This window comes from Galeopterus variegatus, unplaced genomic scaffold (genome assembly GCF_000696425.1).
Source record: "Galeopterus variegatus unplaced genomic scaffold, G_variegatus-3.0.2 Scaffold213, whole genome shotgun sequence".
In the NCBI taxonomy this organism is placed as follows: domain Eukaryota; kingdom Metazoa; phylum Chordata; class Mammalia; order Dermoptera; family Cynocephalidae; genus Galeopterus; species Galeopterus variegatus.
The window spans coordinates 397,029-417,890 of NW_007726324.1; the positions used below are offsets into that span (position 1 = coordinate 397,029).

At 42.6% G+C, this 20,862-nt stretch overlaps 1 protein-coding gene across 1 annotated transcript in view; it reads left to right on the forward strand.

Moving 5' to 3' along the window:
* The first annotated feature begins 8,080 nt into the window (after window positions 1-8,080).
* PTPN1 (protein tyrosine phosphatase, non-receptor type 1) overlaps window positions 8,081-20,862 on the forward strand; it is a 65,714-nt gene continuing 52,932 nt past the window's right edge. Inside the window, exon 1 of the mRNA XM_008565915.1 lies at window positions 8,081-8,349. Within this exon, the coding sequence (XP_008564137.1) occupies window positions 8,287-8,349 (63 nt within the window). The 5' untranslated portion in view covers window positions 8,081-8,286. The remainder of the gene's footprint in view (window positions 8,350-20,862) is intronic.

The window sequence follows — 20,862 nt, forward strand, 5'->3', positions numbered from 1 at the left end:
TCCCTCCTGCTGGTCTTCACACTCCTTTTTCTTTAAACCGTCACCATGTTGTGGGAGCCAGCTTACCTCCCATGGATGAAGGCTGCCTGACAGTTTCTCTTTCGAATTTAGGTGCCCTCTCTTCCTCCTCTTGGCTCCAGATAAAGCAAAAGGCCCTCCCCTTTCCATAGAGCCTGCCTTCCTCTCCTTCCCCAGGATATGGACAGTGAGAAAATCCACATCCTTCAGAAGAAATCTCCATTCCCAAGGAGTTCACTTCCCCATGGCCCAGGTGAGGCCATCATGAGTATTGTAAGCGTATTCCCCCAAGTCTGGTTCCCTCTGCTTTCAATCACCTAAATGGAACTCCTCTTCATGAGCTTCCCTTCAGCACAGGGGAGAAAAGTTCAGGCCAGTCCCTCCCTCTTTGCATGATTGGGTCTCAAACAGAAGAGCATTTCCACCTTCAAATACAGAAACTACTGGAGCTAACACTTTCCCAAGGACTCCAGGAACACTTCTAGCTAAATCTAAGCTTAGATATTTATTCCTTTTCTCTAAAAGGCCACAGTCCTACTACAGACACACGCAATTTATATAGATTATCCTGACACTGCTGTGTGATGGTGGACAAGTCACATAACCATTCAGGCCTCAATTTCCTCATCTGTAAAATGAGATTAATGACAGTCCCTTTCACAGGGCTGTTGGGGAGATCTAGAGAGATGACAGAGATAAAGTGCTAGCTTAGCACAGAGCCTGGCCCATAGTTAATGCCCAAGACATGTAGTTATTACAATTACTATTAGTAAACAATAGTAAAGAACCCAAATGGGGAATCTGCATCTGGATGATGTCACTGTTTTAGGACTTCCCCGGACAGCACTGGTTTCTCCCAGAATAAAGCGAGAACATCATTTCCACCTATAAAGACAGAAACTGCTTCAAACCCCCTTCAAGAACTCACAATTCTAGACCTTACCTCCAGGACTGGCTACATAATTTTCGAGGCCTAGTGCAAAATGAATATGCAGGACTTCTTGTTCAAAAATGATTAAAAATTTCAAGACAATGACAGCAGAGCAAACCAAGCGTGGGCCCCTTCTGAGCATAGGGCCCACTTCGTGGGTGTGTGTATAATGCGTGCAGTGTAAAATAGCAGATGGCAATATGTATTGTGACAACATCTGGGGACAGATGGCAGCCTGATTTTTCCACTCAGCAACCTACACACTTGTAATAACAACAGGCACATTTATTGAGTCTTTGCTGCTAACTAGAGACCAGGCTGAGCACTCCACACACCATTTCATTTAACTGTCACACCCCTGCCTTATGTAAGAGATGGAGTAAAAGATGGAAAACGGAGGATCAAAGAGGGTAAGGAACTTGCCCAAGGGCACCTGAGCTCAAGTCAGCCAGATTCCAGAACCTACACCCAGAACCACTGTGTGTGCCACAGAAGTTAATAGGGTTGGGGGTGGGGGAAATTGTGGTGGCTTCTGGAAATGCTTCCCAGACTCTTCCTTTGCCAAAAGCTTGGGGCCAGGTCTGGTTTCCATCCTTGGGTCTAACTTCCCTCCTTGAACCTTCCCCCACCCTCTGACCCTCCTTTCTCAGAACACATGTGATTCCCCTAGTTCCCCCTAAATGCCTCTTCCTCCCCCCCACTGAGGAAGTCATTCTTACAAGACAGGCAGCTTGTGATTATATTCATTTATTTATTTTTCTTTTCTTTTTAATAGATTGGAGTAATGTCTAAAGTTTTCTGCAGGTGAAAGGTGGGTGAATCTTTATAAAGATGGGGATGAGTGCAGTGAGGATGTGAGTGAAAAGATTCTGGGCTGCTAACCTTCCCATGAGTTCTGGAATGGTGCAGAATTCATATATATTAATAGAATTTCAGAACTGGAGGCAGCATGTAGAGCCAACCTGGGTTCAAATCCTGGCTCTACATTTCTTAGCTGTGTGACTACAAGCAAGCTGCTTAACCTCTCTGTGTCTCAGTTCAAACAGGGATAATAATAGTAAGTCTTCACAGTGTTGTTTTTAAGTAATAATTAGTATCATCCTCATTGTTATCGTTATCTTTTTAAGAGTTCATTTGAGTTCTTAAAAGACATTATATAACATCATGGCTGAGAACACAGATGCTGAAACCAGACTGCCTGTATCTAAATCCCACCTCACTACTTACTAGCTGTGTGACCTTGGTTAAGTAATTGACCTCTTCGAGCCTCAGTTTTTTTTCTTTTCTTTTTTTTTAAAGATGACCGGTAAGGGGATCTCAACCCTTGGCTTGGTGTTGTCAGCACCACGCTCAGCCAGTGAGCAAACCGGCCATCCCTATGTGGGATCCGAACCCGCGGCCTTGGTGTTATCAGCACTGCACTCTACCGAGTGAGCCACGGGCCGGCCCGAGCCTCAGTTTCTTATTTGCCAAATTTCCCCCTGGGCAGAGAGATTGGCTTAGAGATAGCACATAAGCCTCAACTGGACCAATGAGACTCAAGGCCAGTACTTGCGCTGGGCCCACCAGGAAAAAGAAGATGTTGAGCTGGCAAGCTGTGAATCGTGAGCCACTGGGGCTATCCTGGTTACCTCGGAGTCTGCCTGAGAGTAAAGCCAGCACAGGGGGAAAAAGGTAAAAGAGCTAACACACTTGTGGCGGGGGGTTGAGGGGTGTATGTAAGAGAAGTGGAGACAGATTTATGATGACATTGTTTGAGCCTCTGGATCTGGCTGCGCCTGAAGCAAGCCACCTTTGGACTTCCCAATTTCATGAGCCAGTAAATTCCCTGTTTTGCAAAAGCCACTTTCAGTTGGGTTTTTCACACTGGAAAGCATCCAGGCCAACAGCAGAAGGTTAGGTAACTTGCTCAGGCCTAGTGAGTGGCAGAGTGAGGATTTCAAAGCTCCTGACCTGCTGGGCCACACTGCTTCATCATCCAGGCCAGCATTCTGTACCCGGGTGTTCATTGACTCCCCCTCTTTGCCCTCTCTGAGCAGTCATTTTCTCATCTGTAAAATGGGAATAGCACCAGGCCTGCCGGCCTGCTGGGAAGTAAAAAATTCGAGGTAGTGCTATTAGCTAGCACTGTTTGTTGCTGGAGGCTGAAGCTCTGTGCATCCAGTTTCCAGTGGTTTGGGCCTTGGCTTTGCCCGTTAGTGATTCTATCTCAGGGCCATCTTCAGCTGCCCCAAATCAGCCAACCAGTTAAGGTGCCCAACCAACTCTGTCAGGAAAGCATGTACGAATCTCAGAGGGAAAGGCCACCTCCCTTCCTGGCTGTGTCCCCGGTGGTGGGTGGAGAAAGCCAGATGGCCCTGAGTCTATGAGCTAGAAAGAAGCCCTGTCATCTGTTTCTGGAACCTTCCAAGGACAAGTGGGCTCTTCTGGGAATAACCTGCAGCTCAAGAAAGACAGCGCTGAACAAAATCAACTTATTCTCTTTTCTTCATGACGCTTACATTTAGTGGCAGAGACAGATGATAACCACATAAAATAAATATATAGCATAACACCACGTGGTAACACCAGGGAGAAAAGAAGTTATCAAATGCCTGGTAAGTGCTAAGGAAGAAAAGGGACAAGGGCTGGCCCATGGCTTCCTTGGGAGAGTGTGGTGCTGATTAACACCAAGGCCAAGGGTTCAGATCCCTATATAGGGATGGCCGGTTAGCTCACTTGGGAGAGCATGTTGCTGGCAACACCAAGTCAAGGGTTGAGATCCCCTTACCGGTCATCTTTAAGAAAGAAAAGGGACAGAGTTATGGGACACTATTTATTAGGAGTGGACAGAAGGGGCCTCTCTGGGGAAGCGACATTTCATTAGAGACCCAGTTTGGGCTTACTCTGGATGCCAAGCTCTTAACACTGTGCTATCTCCCAGGAAAAAGACCAGGACCAATTTTACCAGAAAACTTGCTGACATCACTGTCAGGAGTCAGTGATCCGTTGGAGGCTTGGTAAACAGCCATCCTTCTCCACTGACAACTCTTAGGATATTTTAAAAAGTTTAATGGGTCATTGATTTACAGTACTGATTTCCTCCATTAGCTAAATCTGTGAAGAAAAGGCCAGAGAAGCCACAGGAGACGTTTCCTCAGGCATGCCTGCCAGGAAAAGGTTTTGGCCATCATGACACATGGTCATTTGTTTATTTTCTAACGAGTCATCACTAAAGATTCCCAATCACATTGCTGGGGGATCCCAAGGCGTAGCTAGTTTTAGGCCAGTCATTGGCAGGGAGGCAGCAGAGCTTTGCAGATCAAAACCAAGCCTCTGAAAGTCACAGAAGACTCCTGCACCTTGAGTCCCTCTTCTCAACCAAATATCAGGGGCTTGGGACTGGGACAAGAAGTTGAGGTCTTTGTGATGTGGATAGTGGAGGGGCAGGAGAAGGAAACAAGCCAGCAAATAAACAAGACAGAGATTAGTGCTCTGATGTAAATTAAAAAGGTCTGCATAGAGAATGACTGGAAGCTATTTTAGAAGGGTGGTCAGGGAAGACTTGACTGGGGACATGACATTTGACCCAAGGCCGGCAGGTGAGAAGATCTTCAAGAAGAGTGATCCGGCAGAAGGAACAGTTGGTGCAAAGTCCTAAGGTGGGAACTAGCTTGGTGTATCAGGGGATGGACCTGAGACTGGAGTGAAGTAAGCAAGGAGGAAAGAGGTTGGGGAGGCAGGAAGGGGCCAGGTTGTGTGGGGCTTGTGCGCCAGGGTTAGGAATTATTTGGGTTTTATTCTAAGTAGATGGGAAACTATTGGGGGTTTTGCATAGAAGGCTTTCATGATCCAATTTTTTTTTTTTTTTTTTAAAGATGACCGGTAAGGAGATCTTAACCCTTGGCTTGGTGTTGTCAGCACCACACTCAGTCAGTGAGCTAACCGGCCATCCCTATATAGGATCTGAACCCGTGGCCTTCGTGTTATCAGCACCACACTCTCCTGAGTGAGCCATGGGCAGGCCCAACATAATCCACATATTAAAAGGTCTCTCCCGGGCCAGCCCGGTGGCGCACTGCTACAGTGCGCCGCTTGGGAAGCGCTGCGGCACTCCCGCCAAGGGTTCGGATCCCACGTGCAGACCGGCGGCTCACTGGCTGAGCGAGGAGCGGGGGCAACACCGAGGGTTGCGATCTCGTTGCCAGTCCTGGTCCGGTACGGGCGCGACACTGAGGGTTGCGGTCCGTTGCCGGTCACGAAAAAAGACAAAAAAAAAAAAAAAAAGGTCTCTCCGGCTGCTACTATGTGAAGAACGGATGTAAGGGTAAAGTAGCTAGCACTTAAAATTAGGAGTTTCATTCAGGATTGATATTTGTGCAAGGTTTCATCTTCTGCCACTGTAGTGGGTTGAGTGAGGGCCCTCCAAAAAAGATAGCTCTAAGTCCCAGTCCCCAGTACTTGTGAATATGACCTTATTTGGAAAAAGGGTCTTTGCACATGTAATTAATTTAAGGATCTTAGGATGAGATCATTTGGATTATGTGGAATTGCCAAATCATAACAGATTAGGGTGGGCCCTAAACCTAATGACAGGTGTCCTTATAAGAATGAGGCATAGGGAAATTAGACAGAAGAAGAACACAGACAAGAAAGTCATGTAAAGACAGAGGCAGAGGGCTGGCCCGTGGCTCACTCGGGAGAGTGTGGTGCTGATAACACCAATGCCGCGGGTTTGGATCCTATATAGGGATGGTCGGTTCGCTCACTGGCTGAGCGTGGTGCTGACAACACCAAGCCAAGGGTTAAGATCCCCTTACCGATCATCTTTAAAAAAAAAAGACAGAGGCAGAGATCAGAATGGTGCTGCCACATGCTAAGGAATGACTGGAGCCACCAGAAGCTGGAAAAGGCAAGGAAGGATTCTCCCCTAGAGCCTTCAAAGGGAGCATAGCACTGTCAACACCTTGACTTTGGACTTCTGGCCTCAAGAACTGTGATAGAATAAATTTCTGTTATTTTAAGCCACCAAACTAATATAGCCACTAAACGGCCCAAACTTGGACCCTGCTTGGGCCTGTCCCAACTCCCTTCTACCCAGTCAAGATCTTGTGCATAGCTTTAGTTCCACTCAAAGGCTGCTCCAGTCACTGGGTGGCACCTGCCTGCAGGCATGAGAGCCACCTGGGCTCAAGATGGGTATTTGACTTATTTGCTTACTTAGATTGGCATACACAGATAGGAATGAACCAGCCCCTCTCTGTTCTCTCAAGGAGTTCTCAGTGCTGTGAATTCCAGACAAACTAGCACTCCAATAATATAAGGGCAGGAAGAATATACCAGCCTGGAGATTCATTTAAACGGGCTAAGGCTTAAATTAAGCAATTCCAAGTATGGGGCTTCCAAATTTTTCAGCAGAATGGGCATCTCTTGTTAATTTCCCCCCTATGGAATACTCAGTCACATTATTCAATAAGAATTAAAACAATAGCATTTATTCAATAAGGATCCATTTACTTTTCCATTTGCTATTATTTGAAGGTATATAATACGGAGGGCTAATATTTACTGAGCCACTCTCTATAGTAGGAGCGTTATATGTACTCATTCAATCTTCACACCACCGTGAGCACATTTATTATCTCCATTTTTACAAAGGAGAGAACAGAGGCACAGAGATTAAGGGTAATTTGCCCAAAGCTGCACTGCTACTATTTAGTAGAGTTGAAATTTGAGGGCCAGCCCTGTGGCGCACTGCTACAGTGCGCCGCTTGGGAAGCGCTGCGGCACTCCCGCCAAGGGTTCGGATCCCACGTGCAGACCGGCGGCTCACTGGCTGAGCGAGGTGCGGGCGCAACACCGAGGGTTGCGATCCCGTTGCCGGTCCCGGTCCGGTGTGGGCGCGACACTGAGGGTTGCGATCCGTTGCCGGTCACGAAAAAAGACAAAAAAAAAGAAATTTGAAACCAGGTAGCCTGGCTGCAAAGCAAGCACTCCTCTGGAGAACAGATTAGAACCCTGACCAAAGTGCAGTGTTACTCGGACAAGTGCTTTTTGCCTCTCTGTGCCTCAGTTTCCTTGTCTATAAAATGGGAATAATAGTGCCTATATTAGATGGCTGTTGTGAAGATTAAATGAGAATGGGTTTTTGGAATGCTAAGCACAGTGCCTGCCACCAGCACTCAATGAATGAGCTCGAATTCAACTGAAAATACCAGGCAGCTGCTCTGTTCAGGCTTGCAATGGGAGCAGGGAACAGAGATGATTTGGTCCTCTGGATTCTCTGACCCCATGGAGTTCACAATCTCCACATAAAGTGCCAGGTTTAGAGGTAGATGGTTTAAACGAAAGCCCACAGGAAGGCCACCTGTCCAGCCATTCTCATGTGTGCTTCTGGGACCACAGGTATTAGAATTAGCTGAGCTGGAGTTGCTGGCGAAAAATAGAAACCTGCACCTCACCACTAGACCATAGGCGTCTGAATCCTTTGAAAGTGAATCCGGGAACCTGTATTATTCAACATACTTCCCAGGTAATTGTAATGCATTATAGAATTTGTGCTCCACTGAGTTCAGTCTGAGCAGGATTTCCTTGATACTTTGGGAAATATGGAAAATCATTTCAGGACCCCAACCATTTCTTCTTGCAGCACTCAAGCGGAAATCTTGATTTTCAGCCAGGGATACTACCCTCAGAGAGCAGCGGACTTTCCCCTAGTAGCCTGGTGAATCATGAGGCTCTCCCAAGTTACAGGAAAAAAGGGCAGACATCTGGCCAGAGCCTGGAGGCAGGAAGCGGAGCGTGCTGCCCTCTGCCCATACTCCAGCTTGGAGCACTGAGGCCATGGCCCTGGAGCTGCTGGAAAGGTGCATAAGCATGACTATTTCAAGCTCACTCAATCTGTGACTCAACAGGCCCCACAAAGGCTGCAACTGAAGATCCTCCGGGCCTTGCAAGCCCACGCGCCGCGGGCGGGGCGCCTCGGGGTCGTCTAGGCAACTGGCGCGCGCCACGCCCGAGCGCAGAGCCCCGGAGGGGAGGAGGGAGCGCGCACTGCCCGTCGTCTCGCGGGGCTGAGACCACTTCCCCTAGCACCTCCCCCGGCTCCGCCCCCGCGGAAGTGCTTGCCGGGTTTTTGAGTGCTGATTGGTTCTTCCGCTACGGGGGCGGAGCCGCGGCAGGCGCGGGGCGTACTTCCGGCTGCCGGGTTGACATGAAGAAGCAGCGGTGGCTAAGGCGGCAGTAGCGGCTCGAGTCGAGGCGTGCAGCGGCCCTCGGGGCTAAGAACGCGACGCGGCCTAGAGTGGCAGAGGGCTCAGTGGGCTGAAGAGGAGGAGCAGTAGTCACCCTGGCCCGTCATGGAGATGGAAAAGGAATTCGAGCTGATCGACAAGGCCGGGAACTGGGCGGCCATTTACCAGGTGCGGGAGCGTCCCGACGGCGGCAAGCCCTTCGCTTAGGCCGCGTGAACCTTCCCTTCAGACCCCCAGGTCCCGTTCTCCCTCTGGATCCCCCCGCCCTCCGCCTCGGCCCCAATACAGAGGCCCTCCTCTCTCTTTGTACCTCGGGAGGGCCGGCGTCTCGCCCGGGCCTCGCAGCCTCTTTCGATCCTTTGGGTCTTCATTTTACTACTCAACCACAAAAGTCAACTCAGCTTTAGAAATAGGAGGAGTCCTAGAAGTGAATGAGACCAAAGTAGGCACTGCAAATGTATCAGGTATTTCTTCCATTCACACCTTTCTACAGATGAAGTAGACCTGGTCACCTGGACGGGACCACCTCGGACTTTCTTCCTTTGTCTCCTGGGGGAAAGGCTTACTACCCACTCCCTCTTTTATATTTCCTTTCACCTAGTCTCAGTGTGCATTCGAGTCCCAAGGATGACAGTCCCTATCTCCCTTCCTGTTCATTCATTTATTGGATATGAATTGGCATGCCTGTTCCGTGCTGGGCACTGCTTAGGCACTTGACACAGTTATTTGTTGAACAGGACAGACGAGGCCCTATCCGTAGTGGAGCTTAGAGTCGAATAGGGCAGTCAAACAAGAAGCAAATAATTTCAGATTGTGACAAGTGCTGTGAAGAGAACAAGATCCTAACCGGGTGAGGGTGTCTGCGTGGAGTGCCGGCTATCTTGAGAAGATGATCAGGGAAGGTCTGTCAGAGGAAGACACATTTGGTCTGTGGAGGAGCATCAAGTCATGAGAATATCAGGCTAAAAAGCCTTCCAGCCAGGAGTCCTGTGATACCCATTCCACTGGGGCGAAAATATTACCCTTTCTGGTAGAGAATAGGGAAGTTTAAAATTGTATCTCTCTCTAAAATATCATCTTGCCTCAGGAGCATCTTTTCCTTTGGTCATGGCTAAGACGGTCTTGTCTTCTGAGTCCTCATCTACTTGTGGGTTATGATGGGACATAAATAAAAAGTTTGGATGGTAGGGTTTTTCACATCTGTAAAATATTGGATAAAAAACATAAAGAGGTCTTCTTTCACAAGCAGCTAAATCCTCCAGAGAAAATATGTACTCTCGATTAAATGCCATTGTGGGGGTTGTGAGGATTAACCAAAACCACACTTGCTCAGTGTCGTAAATAAGTGATGTACAGAATAGAGAGATTTTTGTTATGCGTGTAAAGGGAGAAGGCAGTTTATTCTGTTTTCAGTTTATAGGCTCAAAAGGCAAATTGTGAGATCCATCAGCTGTAGTATTAACATCTATTTTGAGCTCCACTTAAAAAGGAAAAAAGCTTTAAGTAGTTCTTTGGTATACCTCACTAACAAAAACCTTTTTTTTTGGCAGCTTTGATTTCATGTGGATTTACATCAACCTTATTTGACAGGGTTCTTTTCACTTGGATTGTAATGTGTATTAGCTTCTGACAGACTAATATTTATATCCACTGTAATCTATATAAGATCAATCAGTATATAAAATTTGTATTCCATGTCTGTTCTCTGAATTAATTGAATGAATTCCACCAGTGACTTTGAGAATGTGTAGACATTTTCTGTATCAGATTTAATGCGATAGAGTTTAAAGTGGCTTTAAATGGAAATTGTCGGTTTAAAGTGTTGGAGTTGATTATGATATATTACATCACAAATGGAGGCATTGGGGGAAGTCTTTTATACTGAAATTGACTGAGTTGGCAACAACAAGTTCATAGTATAAATAAGTTCTTGGATGAATTTGATTTCTTGCAGTGTTAGGCCTGAGTGGCCTGACCTGTCACATTGTTAAAACTGTGTTATTAGCATGGAGTGTGTTGGTCTTTAGACAGTTTCTGTCATTGTTCTTAAGTTTCTCTGCCACAGTTTAAACCCCACACAAGTTAGTCAAGATGTTGAGATTTCCCCAGCTTCTTAATGGATTGCCATATTCCTGGATGTTTTTCTTTTCTTTTTTTTTTTTTTTTGATCTTAGAGAATTGTCACTGAGGACTTTTCTCACCTCTACCATGCAGATATTTTTCTTTTCCATAACAAAAATCAGAAGCTCTTCTTCTTAAGCTTAAAAGTGGCTCTTTATCGTATAACTGTGGCATTTTTAAAAAACAGTAGAGTTCAGGTGACCTTGAGCTGGGTCTAAAGTGGCTAATTTTCCAAGGTGAGTGTCAGTTTACCAAAACCATTGTTTTTCAAGAATTCAAAGAAATGTGTTTATGATTGGTAGAAAATGGAAGTTGAAAAAAATTAATATTTTATAGCATGTCAAAATGAGGACAGCCTTATACAAATAATATTTGAGCTTGCCTAGTCTGTTGTGATTAGAAAAAATAATATGTGATTTTTGTTTAAGACTTTGTAAACAAGGTGGTGTAGCCATTTCTCACTATTCTAACTTCTTTTCTAAGTAGAACAAAAAGATGCAAAAACTTGGAAACAATTGGGAAAAGAACAAAGGGTGAAGTGGATTTTTGAGTTCTGAGGAATGTGGCAGCTTAGAAAACAAATGTTTCAGGCAAAGATTCTATGCTAGCTCAATTTGATAAAGTGTGTTTTTTATCCTTAATGCCAATAAATAGCATAGATACTAATAAGCACCTAGGTGTATAAAAAGTCAGCTATGATAGTGTATATACATGGCTTTAAAAATTCTCTAGCATTTAAACGATTGAAAGTCATCTGGTTTGAAAAGTGGAAGTTATACTTGGAGAGCCTCGTGTTTGAGTTGGTCTGGAGAGAAGAAAGAGCACAGATATGGAAAGGGGGATTGGTTTTAGTGAGCTAGAGTGGGAGAAGACAGGGCTTGAATGAATGAAAAGAATAGTTGATATTCTGCCCTCCATCTGTAGTTTAAGAGGTTTGGGGCCAGGTGTTTTGCTATTTGTCTCATCCCATCTCTAAATTCTTTGATTTTCTGACAATATTCACTACTTTTCACTGTGAATGTTTTGGCTGTGTCAGATAAAGGAGATTGCAATAGCAGCTTAGGACTTGAAGGTAAGATTTATTGCATGTTAGAGTCAGGCTTTGTGAAATGGGCCACTCTTCCAGTTGACATTTGCTTTTATTGTTGCTTTCATTATGAAATACGATCTAACACCTGACTAGGTTAAACCATGCTATAACACTAGTTCACTAAAATTCCGTACTGGTATACAGAGCTTATGTTGTTACATTCCAGGAAGACAAATATTAAAACTTCCCAATAATGTTTATTTAAATATTTAAATACAATTCTTTTCAGAGGAAAAAAAACCACCCTACTTTGTGTAGAGGAGAAAGATCTGTACACTATGACTCACTTTACTTAAAAAAAAAAAAAAAAAAGACAAACGGAAATGATGCGGAGAGACTGGGAAGCTCTAGTCATCTTGAGTGACCCAGTAGATCTAAATGTTCTTGTTTAGCCCTGGTTTGAGTATACTAAATTTAGGTGTCTGATCACCACTTTGGAAATGGTGTAAAGACCTTTGTAATTGTCTGAACTGATATTAAATTAACTGGAAGCAAAGGCAGAAATAATGGAGGAAAGAACTTTTTGCTATCATTATTTAACATCACTGGCATATTTATAGGAATACTTTGGTACTTTTGGAAGTAAGTGAACCAAATCAGATGGTTCCGAAGTCAGCTGGGAGATGACGGTAAAGCAAATGGTTTTTAGCTACCACTTAATCTATGTTGGGATCCTGGCTTCCCTACTGAATTTTGCATTTTAGCATGAACAGCTTCTCAAAACCTATAAAAATACCTGGTATTTAATGATATAATTGAAGCTATACTGAATTACATGACAGAAATGAATAAGAAATTTTCTGTGGAAGTTCTTCAGACTATAAACTGCTGAAATAACTGCCTTTCTCTTTCTTTCCCTTTTTACTTTTCTTTTTCTTTTGTAAAAAAATTAGTGTGTGGGCCGGCCCGCTGGCGTACTGCTACAGTGCGCCGCTTGGGAGTGCAGCGGCGCTCCCACCGAGGGTTCGGATCCCACATACAGACCAGCGGCTCACTGGCTGAGCGAGGTGCGGGCGCAACACCGAGGGTTGCGATCCCGTTGCCGGTCCCGGTCCGATACGGGCGCGACATCCGTTGCCGGTCATGAAAAAAGACAAAAAGGAAAAAAAAATAGTGTGTTTTCTGACTTTTTAGGTTGCAGAATCCCTTTGGCAATTTTTGTTCTATACTGTTTTTTTTTTTTTTTTAACTGCAAATACTTTTAGTGAGGCCTACCCAAGTCCATATATATTTTGCACAACTTGACACTCCTCCCTATACAGTGTTTATGCTAATTTGTTCCAGTAACAATACTGGCAGATAGGCTGGGCATGTTCCTTAATACTGCCTATGTTCAGGAAAATTGGAGTTGCAGCTGGGCCATTGTCTCCCAGACAGTGTAGCTTGGCACCATCCCTTTGGCGTGCATGTTTTGAGTATCTAGGAGTGCTAGGGACTTTGGAGCAGTTCTTAATTCCCTCTACCACATTTCATTGGTTGATTGCCATGGTTCGCATCCTTTCTATCACACCAGTTGTCTAGGATCTCAAGTTTTGCCTGTAAGACTGCAGTTGGTTCTATTTTCACACTGCAGAAATGAAATTGATTACCTATTAATTTGATACCTCAACAGTTTCTCCACATTCTTCCCCACCTACTGTGTATATTCTTCACATCATCACTAGAGTAATTGTTTTAAGAACAGATCTGAGCCTTTCACTCCTCTGTGTAGGTACTTCTAATGCTTTCATAATACCTGTAAGGTCCAGAGTCCTTAGCATGCAGCCAGGTTTCCGTTATCCCCTGTCCACGTAGCTTTTATTCTGGCCACACCAGAAGGTGCAGTATCCTCCCAACCCATCCTTATCTTTCATTCCTCTATCCCACGCACAACACTTTGTCTCAGATGCCTTTCCCACTTAGTCTAGCTTGTACCTTCCAGCTCAAACACGTGCCTCCTTGCACTAGGGTTCTGCTCTGTCTCCTGTATGTTTTCATACAAACTGATACATATCTCTTCTAAAGCCCAGTTCTCATCTTCTTTATATCCCGGGCTTATCTCCTCTAGAGCCCAGGCTTCCTGAGGTCACCAAGGAATGTTCTCTCTCTCATTTTTCTTGGAGTCCTCTGCACCTGGCACAAAGTAAGTGCCTAACAAATGTTGAGATTGAATTGGTTGTCAGCACTTTGCTAGCCTGATAGTGTAAGGACATGGTTCCCAACTCCCATTGGGTGGAGCAGGTGGGAGGTTGGGATGATAGAAACAAATAGATTAACCCCCATTAGTACTAATATCAGAGATCACTCAGAGTAAACCACCATATTTTGAGTCATGGCCTAATGAGGTAATTTAGTATTGCCTACTGTAGTGACTTTGTAAGAAAGGCTTAAATTCTTATCCTGTAGAAGTTGATACCACCACTTTGTTTCACAGAAGCTTTAAATTTACCAACAAATTTGTGCTTGGCCTGAGGTGAACTTAATAGTCGACTTGGAGGTGATAATGTTTGTCTACAATTGTTGAATTATTCTGTCCTCATCAATCTTTACTTGTTCTCATAAGCCTTCTGGAGGGGCTTTGCATGTAGTTGGTTTGTAAAATATTTTTTGATTGTGAGATATCGAATATAGTCCTCCATAAAGTAACACCCCTTACAAAGTCTGTGATTTTTTTCAAACTGTAAGTGGTAAAGGCAAACATTTTTTGGCCTTTGATCAGACTACCCTTAGAGCCAAGAGAATAGTTTAATTTTTTGCTTTTTCTAGTGTCCTCAGTGTCTGGGTATGAGTTGTAGTCTCAGCTGTAACATTAACAGTGCTGAATGGGTCCCTTACTTTCTTTGGGCTTCATTCTCATCCTTTGTAAAAATGATTCTGGTTTAACTGATCATTAAGTTCATGTCAAATAATAAATGTCCTTTATGTACTCACAAAGAGAAGTTAGTGTTCCTAAAGTAATCCTTGTAAAAACTGCAGTGGTTACTCAATTTTGTAAGGTGTAGGTGGGTACGGTTAGGCTCAAAAATTTATAGGAGGATTTTGAGTACAGTTAATGACTCAAAAGAATTGGGTCTTTTTTTCCCAAAAAGCATTACACATTTTTAACAAGTAGGGTTCATTTGATTTAGTACTGTGGGAAAATGAGAAGCCTGACATAAGAGTTATGCTTGCAGTTTTTCTCTAAGTAGCAACTGGGTGGTTTTTCCTGTAAAAGATAGAGGAACTGATTCTTGAGAATTTACAAAAGATTCAACCCTAGCTAGGTACATGGAGAGTAGCTGCTCTTTATGTTGTAATTTTAGAAGGAAACCTACATCTGGTCTAAGCTTCATTTGAATAATATGATAGTTTACACATTTTCCATGTTTCAGAAGAAAGTACCTAAGTCTCCAGCATTTTAGAGATAATGCTATCCTTTGTACAGAAATGGTCTTCATAGTAAACTAGCTGCTGCCTTTTCCCTTTTGAAGGAAGCTTGACATAATCATGAGTATCTCACTGACAGTTTGTAAATTTTGAATGTCTGAAAACTGGAAACAAGACCATTTCACATGGAAAACTTTTTTTTCCCCGCCCTGGAACAGCCAAAGAAAAGTCCAGCCCCCAAATCTATTGATCTTCAGGCTTTGGTACAAGTCACACTGCAGACAAAATAATGCTAACTACTGATAAATGATTTTTAGTCCTGTTTTTTAATTTTCAATTTATGACATGGTTTGATTTACAGTTCTGAATGCTTATGATTCCACCAAGACAGTAAAGTTTTACAGATACCCCATGGTAATGAGACAGAATTAGTGCTTCAAGAAGTCAGCTCTGTAATATGGACTCAGAGCAAAGATGGCTTATTAGCAAAGCGACTTAAGATCTGCATTTTCTCTAGGAAATATATATATTCCCTATTACGCTTACTAGTACTGTGCCAGGAAAGTCTAAGTCCTTATTGAGGGTTGACCACTCATTGTTGAAGTAAACTTTTGTGTCCAAATGGTTTTGTGTCCCTGGCTCTTCCTTTTTTACTTCAGAAATTTCTTCCCAGAGACTGAAACATGTTTTTCTTTTACAGATGAAAAAGAAAAAGGCTCAGCTGTGTTTGTGGCTTTTGTGGGTGAGCGGCACCACTTGCAAAGATGAGATGAGCATAGCAAAACTAGGTTTCCAAAATCACATTTTAAAAATGTATTAGTTAGTGATTAGAGAAGGAAAACTCTTTTCCTTATCTCTGTTTTAAAACACTTTCCCCCTGACTTTTTTCTTTCTTAGTGGATCTCTTATTGCTACATCTTTTCCTTGTGAATAATCTTATTTAAAAAATTGCCACACTAAATTCCAGCAAACAGCTTAGCTAATTTTTATTCTGATGGGTATTGGTTACTTAGGATTATACAGTATTGTGAAGGGCTTATGGGAAAGTGAACATCAAGTAATTATTCCAAATAGTTGGAGTTCTTTTAAGAACACGGGTTACTTAAAAAGGTCTGAGGATGAAATTACTTCTGAATATAACTTCGCTCAAGAGAATGAATAAGCAAACTGCATTTAGTGTAATATAGTAAATTAGCTTTACATTCCCTTGATGGTTTAACATTTGTCACTGTTATATTTATCTCTTTTAGATTTTATACTGCTTCACTATTCAGATAGTCAGGGCTTACTTCGCTTCTGTAAGGATAAAGGCAAAATATATCTTCACTGAGTCATAAATATTTGTGTGGCTAACTTTTGCACAGAGAGAAGGGGCCTCTAAGAAGGTATCCAGTGGTCTTTTTGGGGGAAGGATATTTTGTTTTGGTTTGGTTTGGGTTATTGTTTTCTTTGTTGTTTTTACCCTGATTCAAACTGTATTTTAGTAGCTCCTTTGAATTAAGAGCATTATTGTTCTCTGCTACCCGGACATAACCTCCCTGTTGCCAGGGTCTTTAGGATCATCCTTGGAGGTGGGGTGAAGCAAAATGGTGCCAAGATCAGGAAGTCTCATTAATATACATCAGGTTTATAGGCACAAAACAAAATTTCTGGGGCAGTCCCCAGTATACCATCTGGTTTAGCCACACCTAAGGATCAGCTGGTCCTCTTGAACATTCCTTGAGAATTTACATCCCCATGATGCTGGGTTTTAATGGGCCCTTTATGTACCTATCATGGTACCATTTCTAAGCATTTCTAAATATTCTTTCATATCCTGTTGACATATTTTCTTGAATAAATCCTAGGAATATTAGTGCCATTAGCAGTATTTTATTTAGTCTGTTCACAGACCACAAATAATTACCCAGGTCTGCTACTTTCCCTTATTTTTCTACCTGCTAAGGAGAATGCTTTTTGAAAGTTTGAATAACAATATTGAAAAGTGCACAGTGGCAGTTGGTAGATTCGATATTCATCGTTAACCACTTGTTTTCATCCTTTGTAAGCTTGAATTTTCCCCAAAAAACTTAATCACAAAACTTAAAACATCATACAAAACTTAAAACTTATCATATAGAGAGAATCACTGTAAAAGTAGTTGAACAAACCTACTCTTTTTTTTTTTTTTTTTCATGAATGCATATTTGTCAACTAAGCCTCCTTTTGCAACTTGTTCCGCTGCTTGATGGCAACAAACTTTCGTGTTTCTCAACAGACTGTTTGTTGGAAGACATTGCTTTTGAAAGTAGGAAATAAATGGCTTAAGAAGATGGAGGCATAGTTTGGTTTGAAGTAGGAATCTGGTATGTCCTTAGCTGTCAGTGTGAAATGCAGCTGGAGATGGGCGTGGGCCTTCATTTAAAATTTCCTATCTTCAGTTTGAGGAGGTGGTTATTACCCTTCTAACCACTTAAGAACTGCGTGGTACATGCTGTTTTATTTACAGGGCAAAACTGAATTCTAGTAATTTCCCTTGTACTTGTCTTCAAATTAATGAAATGTCATTCTTTGGTAATGTTTGCGTGCCAGGTCCATTTTAGAAGAAAGAAAGGATATAACTGATGTTAAAGGATTCAGTTGGCATCACACCTTTAGTTTTGTAAATGCTTTTAATGTTTGATTTTTGTAGGTTGATCATAAGGAAGTGATAAGTATGTTAGGTTATTTGTGGTCTGAGCTAATTTTAGTCTCCTGTTCACAGCTTGCTTTATATCCTTTGCCATTGAAATATGCTTTCTAGAAAGACAAATTTTGAATGTAGGACACAATCTATATTCTACAATTGGCTACATTTAAAAAAGTGTTTTCTCAGTACTTTGGAAGTTGGACAGTTTGAAGCATAGTAACATTGTTTTAAAATCATTGATTCCTTTGCTTAGTGACACCTTTGCTTTTCCAGCAAGTCAATTAGATTCTTTCATAGGGGCTTGGAACTCTTGCTATAAGCCAGTGGTTAAAAAGACATAGTTGATACTAGAGGATTTCTAAAAGATAAACCAAGCCTGCGATGTATCAGGGCTTTGCTGGGAAACCTCTCCCAGCCTGTTCCCTTAGTTTGTAGATCATTTTGCTCCTGAGGGCAGTGGCTCATATCTGTCTCCAGTATTAGTTTCACACACGATAGTTGTGTTTCGAAGCTTTAGTCCCAAGCTGCCCTACTACCCTTAAGCATTCACCCTGAACATACATACCCCAGGGACATGTGAAGTAATGGAAATAGAGGACTCAGAAAACCTCAGTACAGATTCTGAGTCTGCCTTTGACTATTGTGGGACCTAGAGGAGTTACATACAGGATCTGTTAAATATGATTAGACCAGACAGCCTTCTAGCGTAACCTACACCTAACATTTCACAGCTACATTGTCACATGAGGAGCCGAGAGGGTGGGATGACCCTTCTGGGGAAAATTGGGCTTATGTGTTCTACTTACGATGCTGAATTTGGTAGCATTGCATGCCTGATCCATGATCCCCCTTATCTAAAAGTGGGACCGAACTTTAAAATTTCATCTTAACTCAAATTAAAACTTTAAAAATGCAATATTATGTCCTTAAAAATAATAAAATGCCCTTTGAGGGCATGAATCAAATTATAAGATTGCCGAATGCCACACGAATGAATGCAGTTCCCTTTGAAATTCTTCTTATGTCTAAAGAGGATTGTTGGGTTTTGTAATTGGACCAAAATCTCCCATTCAAATGGAAGAACACAGTCTGCTTGATGTTCTATCCTTGTTCAGGATAAAACTCACTAATAGCTAACATTTATTGAATTCTATTTTGTGCCCCAGGCACTGTGCAAAATGCTTTACATGCAGTGCCATTTATTATACACCATCAACTGGTCTGTAATAGCAGGAACTGTTTTAGGAGGACAATTAGGTCTCAGACCCTTAATGTTCTCTGCCAGATCTCCAGTGTCCTGGGATCCAGATTCACAATAGCACTGTGGCAGTGTGGTCATTTGCTTCAGCTTCCAAATGCATGACGGTAAAGAGAGACAAGGGATTGTGCTAAGCTTCCCTGATTTATTAGTACATATGAAGAGATTGTTTGTAGTTTTTGACCTTTGCCCAGTTTTCTAATCTCTTACCTAGATGACACGGATTGGCCACCACAGTTAGATTTTGCTTAGACAACAAAATGTTTTTAAATAAGAAGAGTTTAATTTTTAGTCATTGTTTATGATCGGGAGAAATCACATACAAATCTGGATTTCTGGCCTCTCTTGAAAAAATCTGAAAATCACACTGTCTGAGCCCACGTTGGCAGTGATTGGCTGAGCCGAGGTGCACAGCTCGGCACAACATGGACACTTGTGCGTTCTTTAGTTTACCACAGTTCCACAACCAATCACACTGTCCTCCTCTATGTGTACTAGTTGGCCCTTGGAGTCACTTGAGTTTGCCATCCCTACTCCAAGCTGGATTTTCTCTTGAAGTTTGATGTCAATACAGAAATTGGAACTAACATGAGGTTTATCTTTGTAAGTAGTTTCATGTACCATCATTATTAGATAAAATCAAAGCAGAGGGGTAAGAAGGGTGAAGGGTTGTTGGCCTGAAGGAGTGCTCTTGACAGTAAAATCCAGGATAAAATCATTAACCAGGTGCTGCTTTCCTTCCTGCCTTTCCTCTTTTCCTCTTCCTCTTCATCCCCCTTCTGCTATTTTGAGGAAGTTGGAAGCCACTACCATTTTTTTTCCACCTTGGGCAACTGAGTATGACTGTATTTTTGTCCTATGTTCAGTTATTTCCAAGAACTACTCTTGATGACCATCTTAGAAGCTAAATTGGGTGGGCCTCGTGGGAATTGATCAAAAGAATGACTTGTCCAAATATGTTTGCACTGAGAAATCTAAGAAGTAATGTTTTTAACGACTTGCTTTGTGACTTGGTTAGGAATGATACCATTTGTCATGTGTGTGAGCTCATGATTAGGTGGTTTCTCTACCTTATCCTCTCTATCAAGGGATAAAAGAAACAATAGCCATGATTAAAAAAGAAAAATATGTAGGTTGCAAGGAATTGTTAAAGGTCTCTATCCCTGTTAGCAACAAAATTGCATATTATGTTGTAGGACATGCTTTTTCTGTAATCCTTTCTGAACATCTTTTATTCCTTAGAATTATGTTGTATGTGATAAATTACAACAAGCAGTAGATAAGGCCATTATAAAACAAATCATCTGTCCTAAGTTTTGTAGCTCCCCTCACTCCTACCCCAAAGCTGAATCCCAAAAGGACAAAATCAGCTCAGTGTCTTAGCACTCCCGGATCATGTGGCATGATGGCATAGCTACTTTATACTTTCTTATATACACGAAATTAAAGTTGACAACTGAAGACCAATTTCTTTGTGGTGCTTTTCATCCATCCTTTATTTGCTCTTTTATTCTAGATTGTAAGCTCCTTGCAGACAGAGTCCATTCATTCAGTCATTTAACAAATACATGAGCAGCTACTAGGTGCCAGGCTCTGTGCTCAGCAGTGGAGATAAGTGGTGGGCAAAACAAACCTGGTCTCTGCCTTTCAGAAGCTTAATAGTACTGTCTAAAGATAGTCCCAGTTGAGAATAACGAGAGTGCTCATAGGCCTGGGCCCAGGTGCTGTGGGGATACTCAGGAAAAGGTATTTAATTGGGATTGGGAGCAGTTAAAACAAAGGTAATAATCTAAATGGAGATCGGAAGAGCAAGGAGTAGTGAGTGTCATATATTTTGTATATTCTCTGGACCCCTAATCTGGGACTTGCTCCTCTTTGCCCTTCTCTGTTTATGTCAAGTGTCACACTACCTAGACTTGAAAGCATGGGGCCATGTATCACTTTCTCCCTCTTCAGTGCTAACCCTCCTCCCCCACCCCACATACAATTAATGTTAATTTTTTTTTTTTTTTCTCGCTCTCTCTTCCTTTTTATCTGCTCCCTCTGCCATTCTCATGTTGAACCTAGACTTGAAAGCATGGGGCCATGTATCACTTTCTCCCTCTTCAGTGCTAACCCTCCTCCCCCACCCCACATACAATTAATGTTAATATTTTTTTTTTTTTCTCGCTCTCTCTTCCTTTTTATCTGCTCCCTCTG